Below are 13848 nucleotides of genomic sequence, written 5' to 3' on the forward strand. Positions count from 1 at the left end.
GTTTTTCAAGATATCCAATATGTATGTTATATCTCTGCATATAATGGAGGCAGTACATGTAAACATCTCCCTTGTATATTCATTGTTGATATCCCTAAAACCAAACTACCCGAGTGGTACTCTAAGACTGGTTGAGCTATGGGGTTGCTACCTCACTCCAGTTCAACTCAACAGATCCAGTCCTGGTTTTGCTCAATTGTATACATGATTTTGTAGTTCTGATTTTCTTAGGGAAATCCTGGAAAAATCAGATCTGCAATGGGTCAAAACCAAGACTGGAGCATCCTGTTTCATTGACCTGTGTCACAATGGCAACTATAGCTTAAGAAATTCTACCCTAGGCTATATAGATAAGTGTCTTGCTAGAGTACACAGAATATTTACAGTGTTTCCAGCCAAATCTATGCCATCAAAAAATGATTATGGTCCAGTCTTGATATTCTACCAAATGCAAGACAAAAAAACAGGAGACTGCATTGGGACAAGAGTGGACTGTTATCTCATTCTGACATGGAGTTTGATCTGCATCAGCCTTATACAGTATTAAAGAATTTCTTTTCTTTGCACACCATTTTCTTTCTCAGTGCAATGCAGCAATCATCTATGTCTGTTATCTTACTATTTTCTCTATCGATTACTGTACCAAAACCAATTAGTTTCATCAGTTCTTTCCCTCCCCATAAGGCATTCAAATATGCCCTCTCCAATTCTGAGTAGCGTAACAGCATCATGGGCAATGCATTATGGGAGTCTGGGATTCTTGGAAATTGACCAAGCTGCTGTTCTGTCCCTTGCTTTTTAAATTTTAATTTTCCAAGAAGACAGCATAAAATTGTGAATATTACCGAGAGACCTAAGAGAAGAAGGGCATTTTTTTTTTCATTCCGATGTTCTGCAGTTTGTGAAACCTTCCATTTAAAGAAAAGGTACAGCATGTTCTCAACTGCAGTTAGCTTGAATTTATTGGATTGTTTTTGAGCATAGCGAGAAAAAGAACATCATTGGTATCAGATGATAGCTCTTTACAAGTTATCCTCATTGCACTTTCTCTTCTCCCCATCAGCAGACGTACACTTTTAGAGAGTCATTTTCTCGTCTCCCCATCAGCAGACGTACACTTTTAGAGAGTCATTTTCATAAGTGTTTATGCACGTACAATGCGGTTTTACACCCATAAAGGGGCTTTCTGAAAATTACTTCTGTGCTCATATGTATATTAAGCAGGCACATGCAGAAAAAATGGTGTGTGTGTTTCTCTGCGTACCGCAAAGAGCCATTCCCAGGGCAGAGCTGGGACGGGGAAATCATTTGCGTGCGTTCTTTTGATTTTTCCAAAATATACAAGTAATTGTTCACCTGAACATTTATATCTGGTCCCTAGTAGGTTTAAACATAGGTACGCGCAGTCCTACTAATTTTCAAAGCAAACCTTACACTTGCAAGTTTGCTTTGAAAATTAAGGCTGAAGTCCATGTCTACATTGTGCAGGCTGATTTCAGCTCCCTGGACGGAAAATATCTCCATTACCTATGTCACTGCCAAACTGCTGTACTGATGTCATTTTTGAATTTTTGAAGATTGTGGAAAATTCTCTAAGACCTCCCCTCTCCGCCCCCCCCCCTCACCCCCCACTTAATTTTTCTTCTATGCTCTCATTTCTGAACATTGCTCAGTGAAAGAAACAGAGAGAGATTCCTCCCCAGGAAAGAGAACAATCCCCAGAGAAAAAAAGCAACTGTCTGGCATTTGCGGTCAATTTAATTTACATTTGTCTGTGCTTGTTCCTCTAACAGAGGTCCCTTCCTGGTGGCTATGGGCCGATCTTGGCACCCAGAGGAGTTCAATTGTGGCTACTGTAAGACGTCACTGGCCGACGTGAGCTTTGTGGAGGAGCAGAACAGCGTGTACTGTGAGCGCTGCTACGAGCAGCATTTTGCCCCAACCTGCGCAAGATGCCACAACAAGATCATGGGGGTGAGTGACATAGGCAGCGCCATCTCTTAGCAAGAGCTCCTCCTCCAGTGGTGCTTCTCTGAGCCCGCAGTCATCGACAAGTAATGACTTACCATTGCATTCTCTCAGTTCTCTACCTCCTCCAGACTTATTCCATGATTATTATTATTATTATTCATTTCTTTCTGTGTGTACAGAGGGTTAGGTTTTCTCTCATAGACTGTATTGAGAGCCTTTCCAGCAATTGGGAGGTTCAAGGAGTGTTAAGTAGCTATTGTGACGGCTAGGAAGGCCCATCCCCCAAAGAGTGGGTCAGTGATCCAAAGTGATAAAAGAGGGAGTCTAGAGTTATGAGGGGAGGCTTCAACGAAGGAGAGGCAGCCGGATGCTACTTGCCCTCTGGACTCTGGGCTTGGAGAAAGCAAGTGGCCTTGTCTCCTGTCTTTTGAGAGAGCCTGGGTGAAGAATTCCCAGGGTTTCTTTTCCTAAATTTCACAGGCAAAGAACACTTGTCTGGATGACTGATTGTACCAGCCGGTATTTGCTATGGTTTTGATTGAGAAGAGGGCATCTGGGGAGAAGGAGACCCTTAGGAATCAAGGAAAGCTCCACTTTCCAACATTTATTGCTGCCCACAGTGCATAGGGATTTGCATTCTGAGAGTGTGAGCTACATGCAAAGTTGTTTTTCAGCTTTTTGTATTTTGGATTGTCTCTATATTTTATTTGTATCTGCTAGACTTTTATTTTACCTTCTGTAAACTTCGTTTTTGATTTGGAACAAACACTTGGTGGGAGGACTGTTTGTATTTTGGAGTTACTGCGTGTGATCCGCTGGGCCTTACAAGTTAAACTTGTCTCCCATCGCACAAGTCTGTGCTTTTCCAGATGTTGCAACGAGCTGTCATCGCTCAGGAATCTCTGTAGTGAGGTTCCCTGTGAAGGGGGCATTACATATGTGGTGCTATTATTTTAAACAGTTATGTGAGAAGAATATATAAACTGAGAGAGGAAATAAAATTAATGATTAATGCCCATCACAAAGGTACAATAGGTGAGGGAACTTTCCACACTGTGCCACAGAGCTTGCAGTCTACTTGAGAAGAAAGGATGAGGCACTAGAGAGTGACATTCTGTGGAGGTCATTCTCTTATTGAATAGTGACTGTATCTAGGTCTAGATTTATGGATGGGCCTACTAGGACTGTGCTAGAGAAGTAAAATTCTGAGGGCAGCACAATTCAGCCTCCTGCTGCTCCGCAGGCCTGCAACCTCATCTCCCTCCTTCCTCCCCTCCTTACAATCCTCCAAACTGATTAGATTTCCACCCTCTCTCTCTACCTAGTCCTCTGATTTCTCTCCCTCCCACCGCCCCCAATTTCTGAGCTCTGGCGCTGGTGGTGCCCCTGTCACAAGGCAATGTGCATGACGACTGAAGGAGCCTGTCTTTCCATGTTGACAGGTCACAGAAGCCCATGGGGAGGGGTGCAGAGAGACCACATAGGAGCATGGGCTCATTCAGTCCTTGCGCTTATGATGACAGCACCGCCAGAACTCTGAGAGGGGCAGGAAGAAAAGAATCAGAGGCCTGGCTGGAGGAATCAAATCAGTGTAGAGGTTCTGAAGTGTGAGGGGAAGGAAAGCAGGGAGCCGTGGGGGACAATCAGAGGTCTGTCATGGTGGGAGGAGGGTAGTTAGGAAAACTGAAGGTCTGCAAGGGTTAGAGGGATGGGAACCCACCCTGATAGGTCCAAGAGGTGGTGAAATACAAAAATTGTCTTTCGCTTCAAAAGCCATGCCCTTGATGCAGGTTGAGGAAATCTATGATATGCTTCTTACCAGGAACTCAAGGCGAAGGATCTGCCGTTCTATCAGTGCTCTGGACAAACTGAAATGAGACCTTAACATATTTAAGATGATATATTGTTATCATTCATTACCAGGTCAAATCCTATTAGGAGCTTTTCTGTGAAAGCGCTCAGGGTTTTTTTCTTATTGCTACATTACTAATATTAGGCCAGAGTTAAGTTCATAAGCAGATGTATTTCTCCTCTCGCTGCTAGAAAAACTCTGAGGCATGCACCTCAAAGGCATGCTCAGCATCTGCTTTTGTTTTCCCAGGAGGGCTGTTTTCTTTGTAGGCTGTGACATTTGAGTGCTGTGTTTTCCAGGAAGTGATGCACGCCCTAAGGCAAACCTGGCACACCACCTGCTTTGTGTGCGCTGCCTGCAGGAAACCCTTTGGTAACAGCCTCTTCCACATGGAGGACGGAGAGCCCTACTGTGAGAAAGGTATGTGAGCCAGCAGCATTCCCTCGCTCAGCCAGTGTCCACATCCTCAGATCATGTCCCTGGGGGCATACCAGTTTGTCATATCAATTTGCAGTGAATTTCACAGCTAGGCCACGGAAGAAATTCTTTATGTCTGTTTGTTCCTTTTTATTCTAACTTCTAATGATGTTACCTGCTTGGGGTAGAAGAGTAGTGTTCAACTTCACAGACAGACATGAAGTTGAATGCTACTGTCTGGTCACTAGAGGCTACCATATAAAAAAGTACTTGCTCTGCTCTTTCACCCCCCCTCCTTCCTCTTTCCATTACCTATTAGGGTGACCAAATTAGTTTCAGGTTTGAAGAAACAAGTAAGTCAGTCCTGACTTTTCAGCTGTAGTTCCAAACCATTGTCCCTTCATCAGGTCAATGTTAAATAATATCTGATGAAGGGAGTATGATTCTCGTCACAAATGTATTAGGTTAATCCAATTAAAAGATATCACTTGCAGTTTGATTGTTGACCCCCCCCCCCCCCCCCCCCGCCCCTCCCCCCTCTTTGTGGTATGATGGTTTAATCCTTCTCCTTTGGACTTTCATTTCAGTAGGAATCAGCCTCTACTAGGCTTTGGAGTCATGAATTTGCAGCTGCCCAGGGTTTTCTTCCATTTGTATAACCTTCTCCCATCTAGCCCAGTCAGGGCTGCTGCAAGCATATTTGACACCCTAGACAAACCTTTGGTCATTTCCCCCCTCCCACCTTCCCCTGCTTAACTACTGGAGGCAGTGGCTCCAGCGCAGGGCTCCCTTCTTTGCTGGTATTAGCTCTGGTTCAGAACTCCTCTGGACCTTACGCTGGCAGGATTTTGCCACCTTCAAAATCTTGGCACTCCAGGCGACCGCCTAGTCTGGCTAATGGAAGCACTGGCCCTGATCCCAGCCATCAAAGCAACAGTTCAAAACCTAGTATACATTTCTTCTGCTATTCATGTGCCTTTATTTGGGAACCTAAGAGGGTTATTTATATTTACCAAAGGTTTTCTCACATTTTGTGTCTGGGAAAATGCTTAGAACGGAACCCTAAAGTTAGGTGCCTAATGCTGAAAATCAGAGCTATGCACTTGACTATTTTTCCCTGCTTTAACTCCACCCTCATAGCCACCCACTTTCTAGGAACCTAATGAAACAGAGGTCCATATTCAGCAGCTGTGCAGCTCAGCTAGTTAGCAGGATAAAGCTATCCGGGCGTGCCACTCAATATACCGGATAGATCTATCCAGCTAACTTTAGGACAGGTCTACAGGACAACCAGACTTAGCTGGCTAAATTATCGGATTAACTCTGAATATTAGAGACCACCGGATGACTTATCTGGTGAACTCAGTTCCTCCTAGTTATGCCCTCACCCCACCCACCGCTTATTCTGCTAGTTGAAGCTTATCCGGCTAAGTGGTGCTGAATATGGATCTCTAGGAGCCCAAATTTAGGCACTCAGGCCTAGAAATTTTTCAAAAGGAACAATTTGGGAAGCTAATTCCCAATGGCACCTAAACCTTTTGAAAATCTGCTTTTAGGTGTCTCATTTGTGTAATAGCTAAAGATCACTCCCCTCAGGGTCTGTGAAGATTTCATCAGATGTTCAAGGATGTTGTCCGTGCAATGGGATTTTTTTTTTTTTAATGACATAGACAATGTCAACAATACAGTCTATATTGTTTCAAGCTGGTTTTAAAAAAAGAAAGTAAATGTGAAATTTTGTTTTTTTATTTTCTTTCGTATTTAGTGCAACTATTTCTGAATAGTGCATTGTTTTGTTTTGGGTTTTTTTTGTTTCAACTAAAATGTGCACTATTTCTGAATTGAAGAATTATTTGTCAAAATGAAAAACAAAACAAAACCTTTGGATAAAAATCTCCCCTACCATTTCAGACTTTCAGAAGGATTGATTCATAGACCACCTATACAGACCAATTGCAAGGAAGTACTCTAGTGCCATATTTTAAAAATTATATAATATGCACTGAACAGGGGAAACACTGGGGCTGATGCAATTCGGTGCTCTCAGTCGAGCGCACTGTATAACCCGCACTCCAACGCAGGTTAAATAGGCGCTAATCCACCCCTAATGCAATAGGGGGATTAGCGCCTATTTAACCCGCGTCGGACGCGGAGTGAATGCAATAGCGCTCATCACGTGCAAATGCATGTGAATGAGGCTATTACTCATTCACTCTGCATGCAACAAAAAAAGTGTGCGTCTCAGACGCACATTTTGCACTCAACTATTAACGCCTGCCTGGAGCAGGCGTTAATAGCTGAGCGCTGGTAAAAGAAGTAAAGAAAAGCCGAAAAAACTGCTTTTCTGTACTTCTTTTCTTAAGAAAAAAAAAACCTCGGCAGACCGCAGATTATGAAAACCGATGCCGAGTTTGCCGGCGTCGGTCTTCATAACCGGCAGCTGTGGCGGGGTCACATTAGCAAGGAGGCGCTAAGGTCACGCAAGCAACCCTAGCGCCTCCTTGCTAGCTCGACCCCCTAATTTGGTTATAGTATGGCGCCCCTCCCCTTGCGGGCACCATACACACGTTAGGAAAGCGGACGCTGAAAAGTCAGCGTCCGCTTTCCGCGATTTTTATTGCATCGGCCCCACTGGGTGGGAAAGTTTCACCAATAAATATGGCAGTTTTCTGGAGAATGAAAGGAAGCTGCAAAATGTATTCACTCCAAGAATGATTATTGTACCACTCCCTGCAACATCATATTTTTGTTCTTTCTTTTTTACCTCGCTCTAATTAAACCCATCCATTTTATTTTAGATTATGTTGCACTCTTCAGCACCAAATGCCATGGCTGTGATTTCCCAGTAGAGGCAGGAGACAAGTTCATCGAAGCCCTTGGACACACCTGGCATGACACCTGCTTCATCTGTGCTGTAGGTATCTTAGAGCAGTGGTTCTCAACCTTTTTTCTGTCGGGACACACCTGACAGATGGTTCTCACGTGCATGACACACTGACCCATGATCATCACGGGGCTAGATGTAAAAGTACAGTTTGCATCCACGGGAACCCCCCTGACCCACAATAATGGATGTAAAGCAGAATTATGACATTCCCGATACAACTAACCCTACAAAAAAGATATTCTGGTTCTGGTGTCATCTCAGTAACAGCAACTCAAACTCCTTCTACTTCCAGGCTCAATAGCCCTACTAATGAAAAGACAGCAGTTTACCACCAATGCATGTCCTCTTGAGAAAACACAACAATTAAGATTGATACAAAACGCTTACATGCTAGTAAAATATCTCATCTCGGTAACAGACACAGAACCGATCTAACATACTCCCAGGATCTGTACTAATGTACATAAACTAATCCGCACACAGTTACACCTGTATTATGGAATACACTCAAACAGGAGCAACCCTGTCTATGAAAAGGCAACACTACAAATATTAAATCAGGCCCTAAAAACCAATACACCTCTTATTAGGAAAACAGAACTAGCAAGCAGCTATAGATCCCCACACAGAAATAATTGTAAAACTATACTAATAAGCAGAATAAATGTTTCAAAACAGCTATGAACAGAATAACATCCAACAATTAAAAACTCATAAAAACTATTAGAAATTCTCCAAACACCAATAAAATATTTCAAAAAAAGCAGACACATCACATAATATTAAATAATTAAAATGGCAGTCAATCAAGAAAAATAAACTTAAAAAGCCACCTTTACTTACCCCTCCAGCAGCTCTCCTACTCTTCCATGCAGGTTGTAGCACACAGCAGAAGCAGCAGTAGAGGCTAAGCTCTATACTCATGGTCCTCTTCCTTAGTGCCCATGTCTCTCACACACACACCATACCAGTCATGCCCCCATGACCAGTTTCTGTCTCTCACACACCAATCATCTCCCAAACAGTCTTTGACACACACACCAGTCACCTTCCTGAACAGTTTCTCTCATGCCATACACACATACAGGCTTCACACACCCGTGTTCTACTTACATAGACAGGCTTCTCACTCTCATAATCACTTTCTCTGTCTCACACACACTTACCAGTCTCTCACTCCCATGCTTGTTCTCTCCACATGCACAGGTTTCTCATTCCCATAATCACTTTTTCTCTCACACACACACATACACCAACACACACCAGTCACCTGATCTCTCTCATGCATACACACACACACAGGCTTCCCACTCCTATGTTCTCTTTCAGATATACAGGTTTCTCACTCCCATGCTGTGTCTCACACACACCCAGGTTTCTCACTCCCATGCTCACTCTTCACATGCACAGGTTTCTCATTCCCATAATCATATTCTCTCTCTCTCACACACACACACACATATATACACACACCAGTCACCTGATCTCTCTCATGCATACACACACATACAGGCTTCCCACTCCCATGTTCTCTTTCAGATATACAGGCTTCTCCCTCCCATGCTGTGTCTCACACACACCCAGGTTTCTCACTCCCATGCTCACTCTCTTCACATGCACAGGCTTCTCATTCCCATAATCACTTTCTCTCTGTTACACACACACACACACACACACACCAGTCTCTCTCTTATTTCCATGCTCGCTCTCCACGTGCACAGGCTTCTCATTCCCTGAATCACATTCTTTCTCTCACATTCACACACACCAGTCTCTTTCTCTCACACACACAGTCACCTTACCAACCAGTCTCTCTCTCATGCATGCACACACACACAGGCTTCCCACTCCCATGCTCTCTCTCACATAATCAGGCTTCTCACTCCCATGCTTTCTTTCACACACACCCCCACAACACCAGGCTTCTTACTCCCATGCTTTCTCACATACCCAGATTTCTCACTTCCATGCTTTTTCTCTCACACACACACACACATCAGTCACCTCCCTGACTGTCTCACACTTTCACATACACATCAGTCATCTCCCTGAGCAGTCACTTTCATTGTCTCTCACATATACACACACATCAGCTCTCTGACCAGTTTCTCTCAATCACACACATGCTCTCAATCAAATACATTCTCTCACAGGCTGGCTGGCTGCTTTTATCTCTTTCTCTCACTCACTTCCTCTCCCCCCTTCCCCCCCTGAGCACAAATGGTAGCTGCAGCAGCCTCCTCCTCCAGCCCCCGCAGGCCAAGAAGGAAGAATCCCATCGGCCGCAGGAGGCTCATGCTGCTGTCTCCTTTCCCGATTACCGGCTGCTTCAATTGCTCGGGGGCCGATACTGCAGCCGCTGCTGCTACTTTTCCATGTGGCCGGCTCTTTCTCCTTCCCATGCACCGCATCACTTCCTGTTCCGGGTCACGGGGGGGGGGGGGGGGGGGGGTCAGGCGTGGGAAGAAGAAAAGGCCAGCCGCAGGTGCCATAGCTTCTTCTAGCACCGCTGCCATTCCCACTGGGCTTGAACGTGCTGATAGCCCGGCGGCAATGGCAGCAGGGAAGAAAGAGCAGCAGGAGAGACCGGGAGCACGCGACACACCAGCCGGTGCTTGGCGACACACTGGTGTGTCGCAACACACCGGTTGAGAAGCGCTGTCTTAGAGGAATAGCAGAGGGCATTCAACCAGTGAAACTCCTTGGCTCACTCCCTAACTCTAATCTCTATGTGCTATCAATGTTCACAGTGGAGCAGCAGTTGGACCATTCCATTGCGAGCCATGGGGATGTTTTTTCAAACTGAGACAAAAAAAACTTTATTATAAAGCCCCTGACAGCCAGTGCTTTATAATAAGTGAATAAAGGACGTTAGCAGAATCCCTTTACCTATAGAGTTGTTGCCACGTGCACATTTGGCTTGCAAACATGTACATGGAAAAAAAAATCCTATAGTAAGAGACACTGCCGACAGCACAAGTAAATTTAAAGGACACGTGTAAACCACTGAACTGATCATTTTACTAGTACTGCAGTATCTAGATTGACCCTTTATAACTGCATTCCAGCTGCCCTTCCCACTCAAAGACAATTGAGTTGGATTTGACAAGACAACCGATATTTTGCTTGGCTTTTCTTATTTTGATTTTGTCTGAAAACAGTGGTGCATTCTTTATCATGCAAGGGCAGATGTCTCTGGCTACCCCTTGGCTGGTTAGGCAAAACAGCAATCGCACGTACGAAGGGGGCACATGCACTTTGCACCCGCTACATCTGTGAGTGACAATGGGAAAGGGCAGGAGGGAAAGAGCATGCAGACATTTGAAAACGCATGCCTGTTTTTGTCCTCCTCTTACCCAAACACCCACGCCCCCCCCCCCAAGTAAACCCCTTTTTAACCCAACTAAAAGTAAGTGCTTGAGCATACAAAGGAGAACAATTTTCGGAAAGGTCAGTTTACCGAGTGAAATCTCTGTTTACTTGGGTAAATGGCTTTGAAAATTGGGCTCTCTATATAGATCCATAACGTGTCCACATCCTCAATATCATGATCAGTTCTGGTCCCCCACATCTCCAAAAGGACATAGTACACCTAGCAGAGAAGGGCAGCAAAGATAAGAAGCATGGAACAATTTACATATAAATAGAGATTTACAAAGCTAGGACTCTTTGGTCTAGGAAAGAAACGACTGAAGAGAGATGACAGAACTCTATAAAATCATGAAAGGTGTAGGGAAAGTAAATTGGGAGCAACTGATTTGTGTCCATTTCATTACCTATGAAAATTTAAAACCATGGTTCAAAGTGCCATAAAAGGCCACGTTAAAGGCTTCATCGTGCAATTGGCCAATTGTCTTGATCTGCTACATGACATTTCACCTTCTTATTAGTATTTACTGTTCTTATTTACATATATTGTTTTTGGTATGTTATTTCACATTTTTGTGTTAGATGCAATGGTATAACTTTTGCATGTGCAGCATCGCACCCCTATGTACTGCCGGTAGGGTTTACTCCCCAGGTCTTTTCACATTGTAACCATTAGAAGGCGATACTTTTGTTTTTGGCCATGGTAGTTTAGCGTTGTGGGGGGATGCAGTGTGCAATGAGTGGCATACTAAGGGGGGGCGAGGGGGGCGGTCCACCCCGGGTCCACCCCGGGTGACAACAGGGGGAGGGGTGCCATTGCCACCATCAGGAAGCTCCCACAGCAACGTGGAGCAGTGATGTACTGATGGGGTTTCCACTCTGCGCCAGCAAAAGCGAGCGTCGGTGGAAGAAGAGGCCAGTGGCAGAAGAAGAGGCCCTGCAGTGCCTTTGGCATCTCCCGGAGCCAGCAGCAGAAAAAGAGGCCCTGCAGTGCCGCAGGCATCTCCGGGAACTGGTGGCAGAAGACGAGGCCCGGTGGTGTCGCAGGCATTTCCCGGAGTCAGTGGCAGAAGAGGCCTTGCTGTGCAGCCAGCAGCCAAAGAAGCCAGAGGCTGGCCCTGTGAGAATAAGTGCCAGTTTATGAGAGAGGTGTATGTGTGTGTGTGTGTGTATGAGAGGATGCTTGTGTGTGTATGAGGTGGTTAATGTATATAAGAGTGAGTGTGTGTGTGCCTGTGTATATATATATGAGAGGGCAGGGCTGGTGCAAGTGTAGTAGGCGCTCTAGGCAAACTTTCTGCCTTCTGCCCCCCCCCCCCCCCGCCCTCCCCTGGTCCAGGCTGCAGCCCCAACCTTATTCACTCAGACAGGCCCTCTCTCTTACACACACTTAGGTTCCTTGTCTCATACACACATGCACCCTTACACAGGCTCCCTCCCTCTCTCTCACTAATACCATTGCTCTCTTGTACATACACAATCCCTCTCACTCACAAACACACACACACACACAGATGCTGCTCGTGGCCCTCCGAGACACTGCTTCTTTCAGCCACGAGCAGGATAAGCGCTGCTTGCAGTCCACCGAGCCTCTGCTCCTCCCAGTCACACATGGCTGCTCTTTACTGCCTCATAATAGCTGGCGTCCTAGGTGACCACCTAGTTCACTTATTGAGACACACCAGCTCTGTGAGAGGGTGCCTGTGGGGTGCATATATGTGAGAGATGGAGGGTGGCCAATGTAACCCCTCTATTTATAAAGGGATCCAGGGGTGATCCGGGAAACCATAGACCTGTGAGCCTGACTTCAGTGCTGGGAAAAATCGTGGAAACTGTTAAAATGAATAAAATCACAAAACATTTAGATAGACATGGTTTAATGGGACACAGCCAACATGGATTTATCCAAGGGAAGTCTTGCCTCACAAATCTCCTGCATTTTATTGAAGGGGTGAATAAACATGTGGACAAAGGTGAACCGGTAGATGTAGTATATTTGGATTTCCAGAAGGTGTACAACAAAGTCCCACATAAGAGGCTTCTAAGAAAGCTAAAAAGTCATGGATAGGAGGCATAGGAGTATAGCTGTGTTTAAAAAAGGATTGGATAAGTTCTTGGAGGAGAAGTCCATTACCTGCTATTAAGTTCACTTAGAGAATAGCCACTGTCATTAGCAACAGTAGCATGGAATAGACTTAGTTTTTGGGTACTTGCCAGGTTCTTATGACCTGGATCGGCCACTGTTGGAAACAGGATGCTGGGCTTGATGGACCCTTGGTCTGACCCAGTATGGCATTTTCTTATGTTCTTATGTTCTTAGGCAATGTCCTTTCGTGGATTACAAACTGGTTAAAAGACAGGAAACAGAAAATAGGATTAAATGGTCAGTTTTCACAATGGAAAAAGAAAAGATAAACAGTGGAGTGCCTCAGGGATCTGTTCTTGGACCGACTGGTGCTTTTTAATATATTTATAAATGACTTGGAAAGGAATACAACGAGTGAGGTGATCAAATTTGCGGATGACACTAAATTATGCAGAGTAGTTAAAGCACAAGCAGATTGTGATGAATTGCAGGAGGACCTTCTTAGACTGGAAGATTGGGCATCCAAATGGCAGATGAAATTTAATGTGGACAAGTGCAAGGTGATGCATATAGGGAAAAATAACCCTTGCTGAAGTTACACAATGTTAGGTTCTATCTTAGGAGTTACCACCCAGGAAAGAGATCTAGGCATCATAGTGGATAATACATTATAATCATTGGTTCAGTGTGCTGCAGCAGTCAAAAAAGCAAATAATGTTAGGAATTGTTAGGAAGGGAATGGTGAATAAAATGGAGGATGTCATAATGCCTCTGTATCGCTCCATGGTGAGACCACACCTTGAATACTGTGTACAATTCTGGTCACTGCATCTCAAAAAGGATATAGCTGCAGTGGAGAAAATGCAGAGAAGGGCAACCAAAATGATAAGGGGCATGAAATGGCTGCCCTATGAGGAATGGCTAAAGAAGTTGGGGCTGTATAGTTTGGAGAAGAGACAACTGAGGGGGATAAGCTAGAAGTCTACAAAATCATGAAAGAACTTGAACAAGTTCATGTAAATCGGTTATTCACTCTCTCAGATAATAGAAAGTCCAGGGGGCACTCCATAAAGTTAGCAAGTAGTTCATTTAAAACAAATCAAAGAAAATTCTTTTTCACTCAGTGCATAATTAATCTCTGGAATTCAGTGACAGAGGATGTGGTTACAGAAGTTAGTGTTACTGGGTTTAAAAAAGGTTTGGATAAGTTCCTAGAGGAAAAATCCATAAACTGCTTTTACTGTAATTAATAAGCAATAGTAACTT

General features: G+C 44.5%; 1 protein-coding gene across 18 annotated transcripts in view; it reads left to right on the forward strand.

The window, feature by feature from the left end:
* LDB3 (LIM domain binding 3) overlaps nucleotides 1-13848 on the forward strand; it is a 452171-nt gene that overhangs the window by 411309 nt on the left and 27014 nt on the right. For all 18 annotated transcript variants that reach the window (XM_029609315.1, XM_029609318.1, XM_029609322.1 and 15 more), the window contains 3 exons: nucleotides 1794-1974; nucleotides 4123-4243; nucleotides 7039-7154. In XM_029609315.1, the coding sequence (XP_029465175.1) occupies nucleotides 1794-1974; nucleotides 4123-4243; nucleotides 7039-7154 (418 nt within the window). The remainder of the gene's footprint in view (nucleotides 1-1793; nucleotides 1975-4122; nucleotides 4244-7038; nucleotides 7155-13848) is intronic.

Source organism: Rhinatrema bivittatum, chromosome 7 (assembly GCF_901001135.1).
Source record: "Rhinatrema bivittatum chromosome 7, aRhiBiv1.1, whole genome shotgun sequence".
NCBI classification, from domain to species: domain Eukaryota; kingdom Metazoa; phylum Chordata; class Amphibia; order Gymnophiona; family Rhinatrematidae; genus Rhinatrema; species Rhinatrema bivittatum.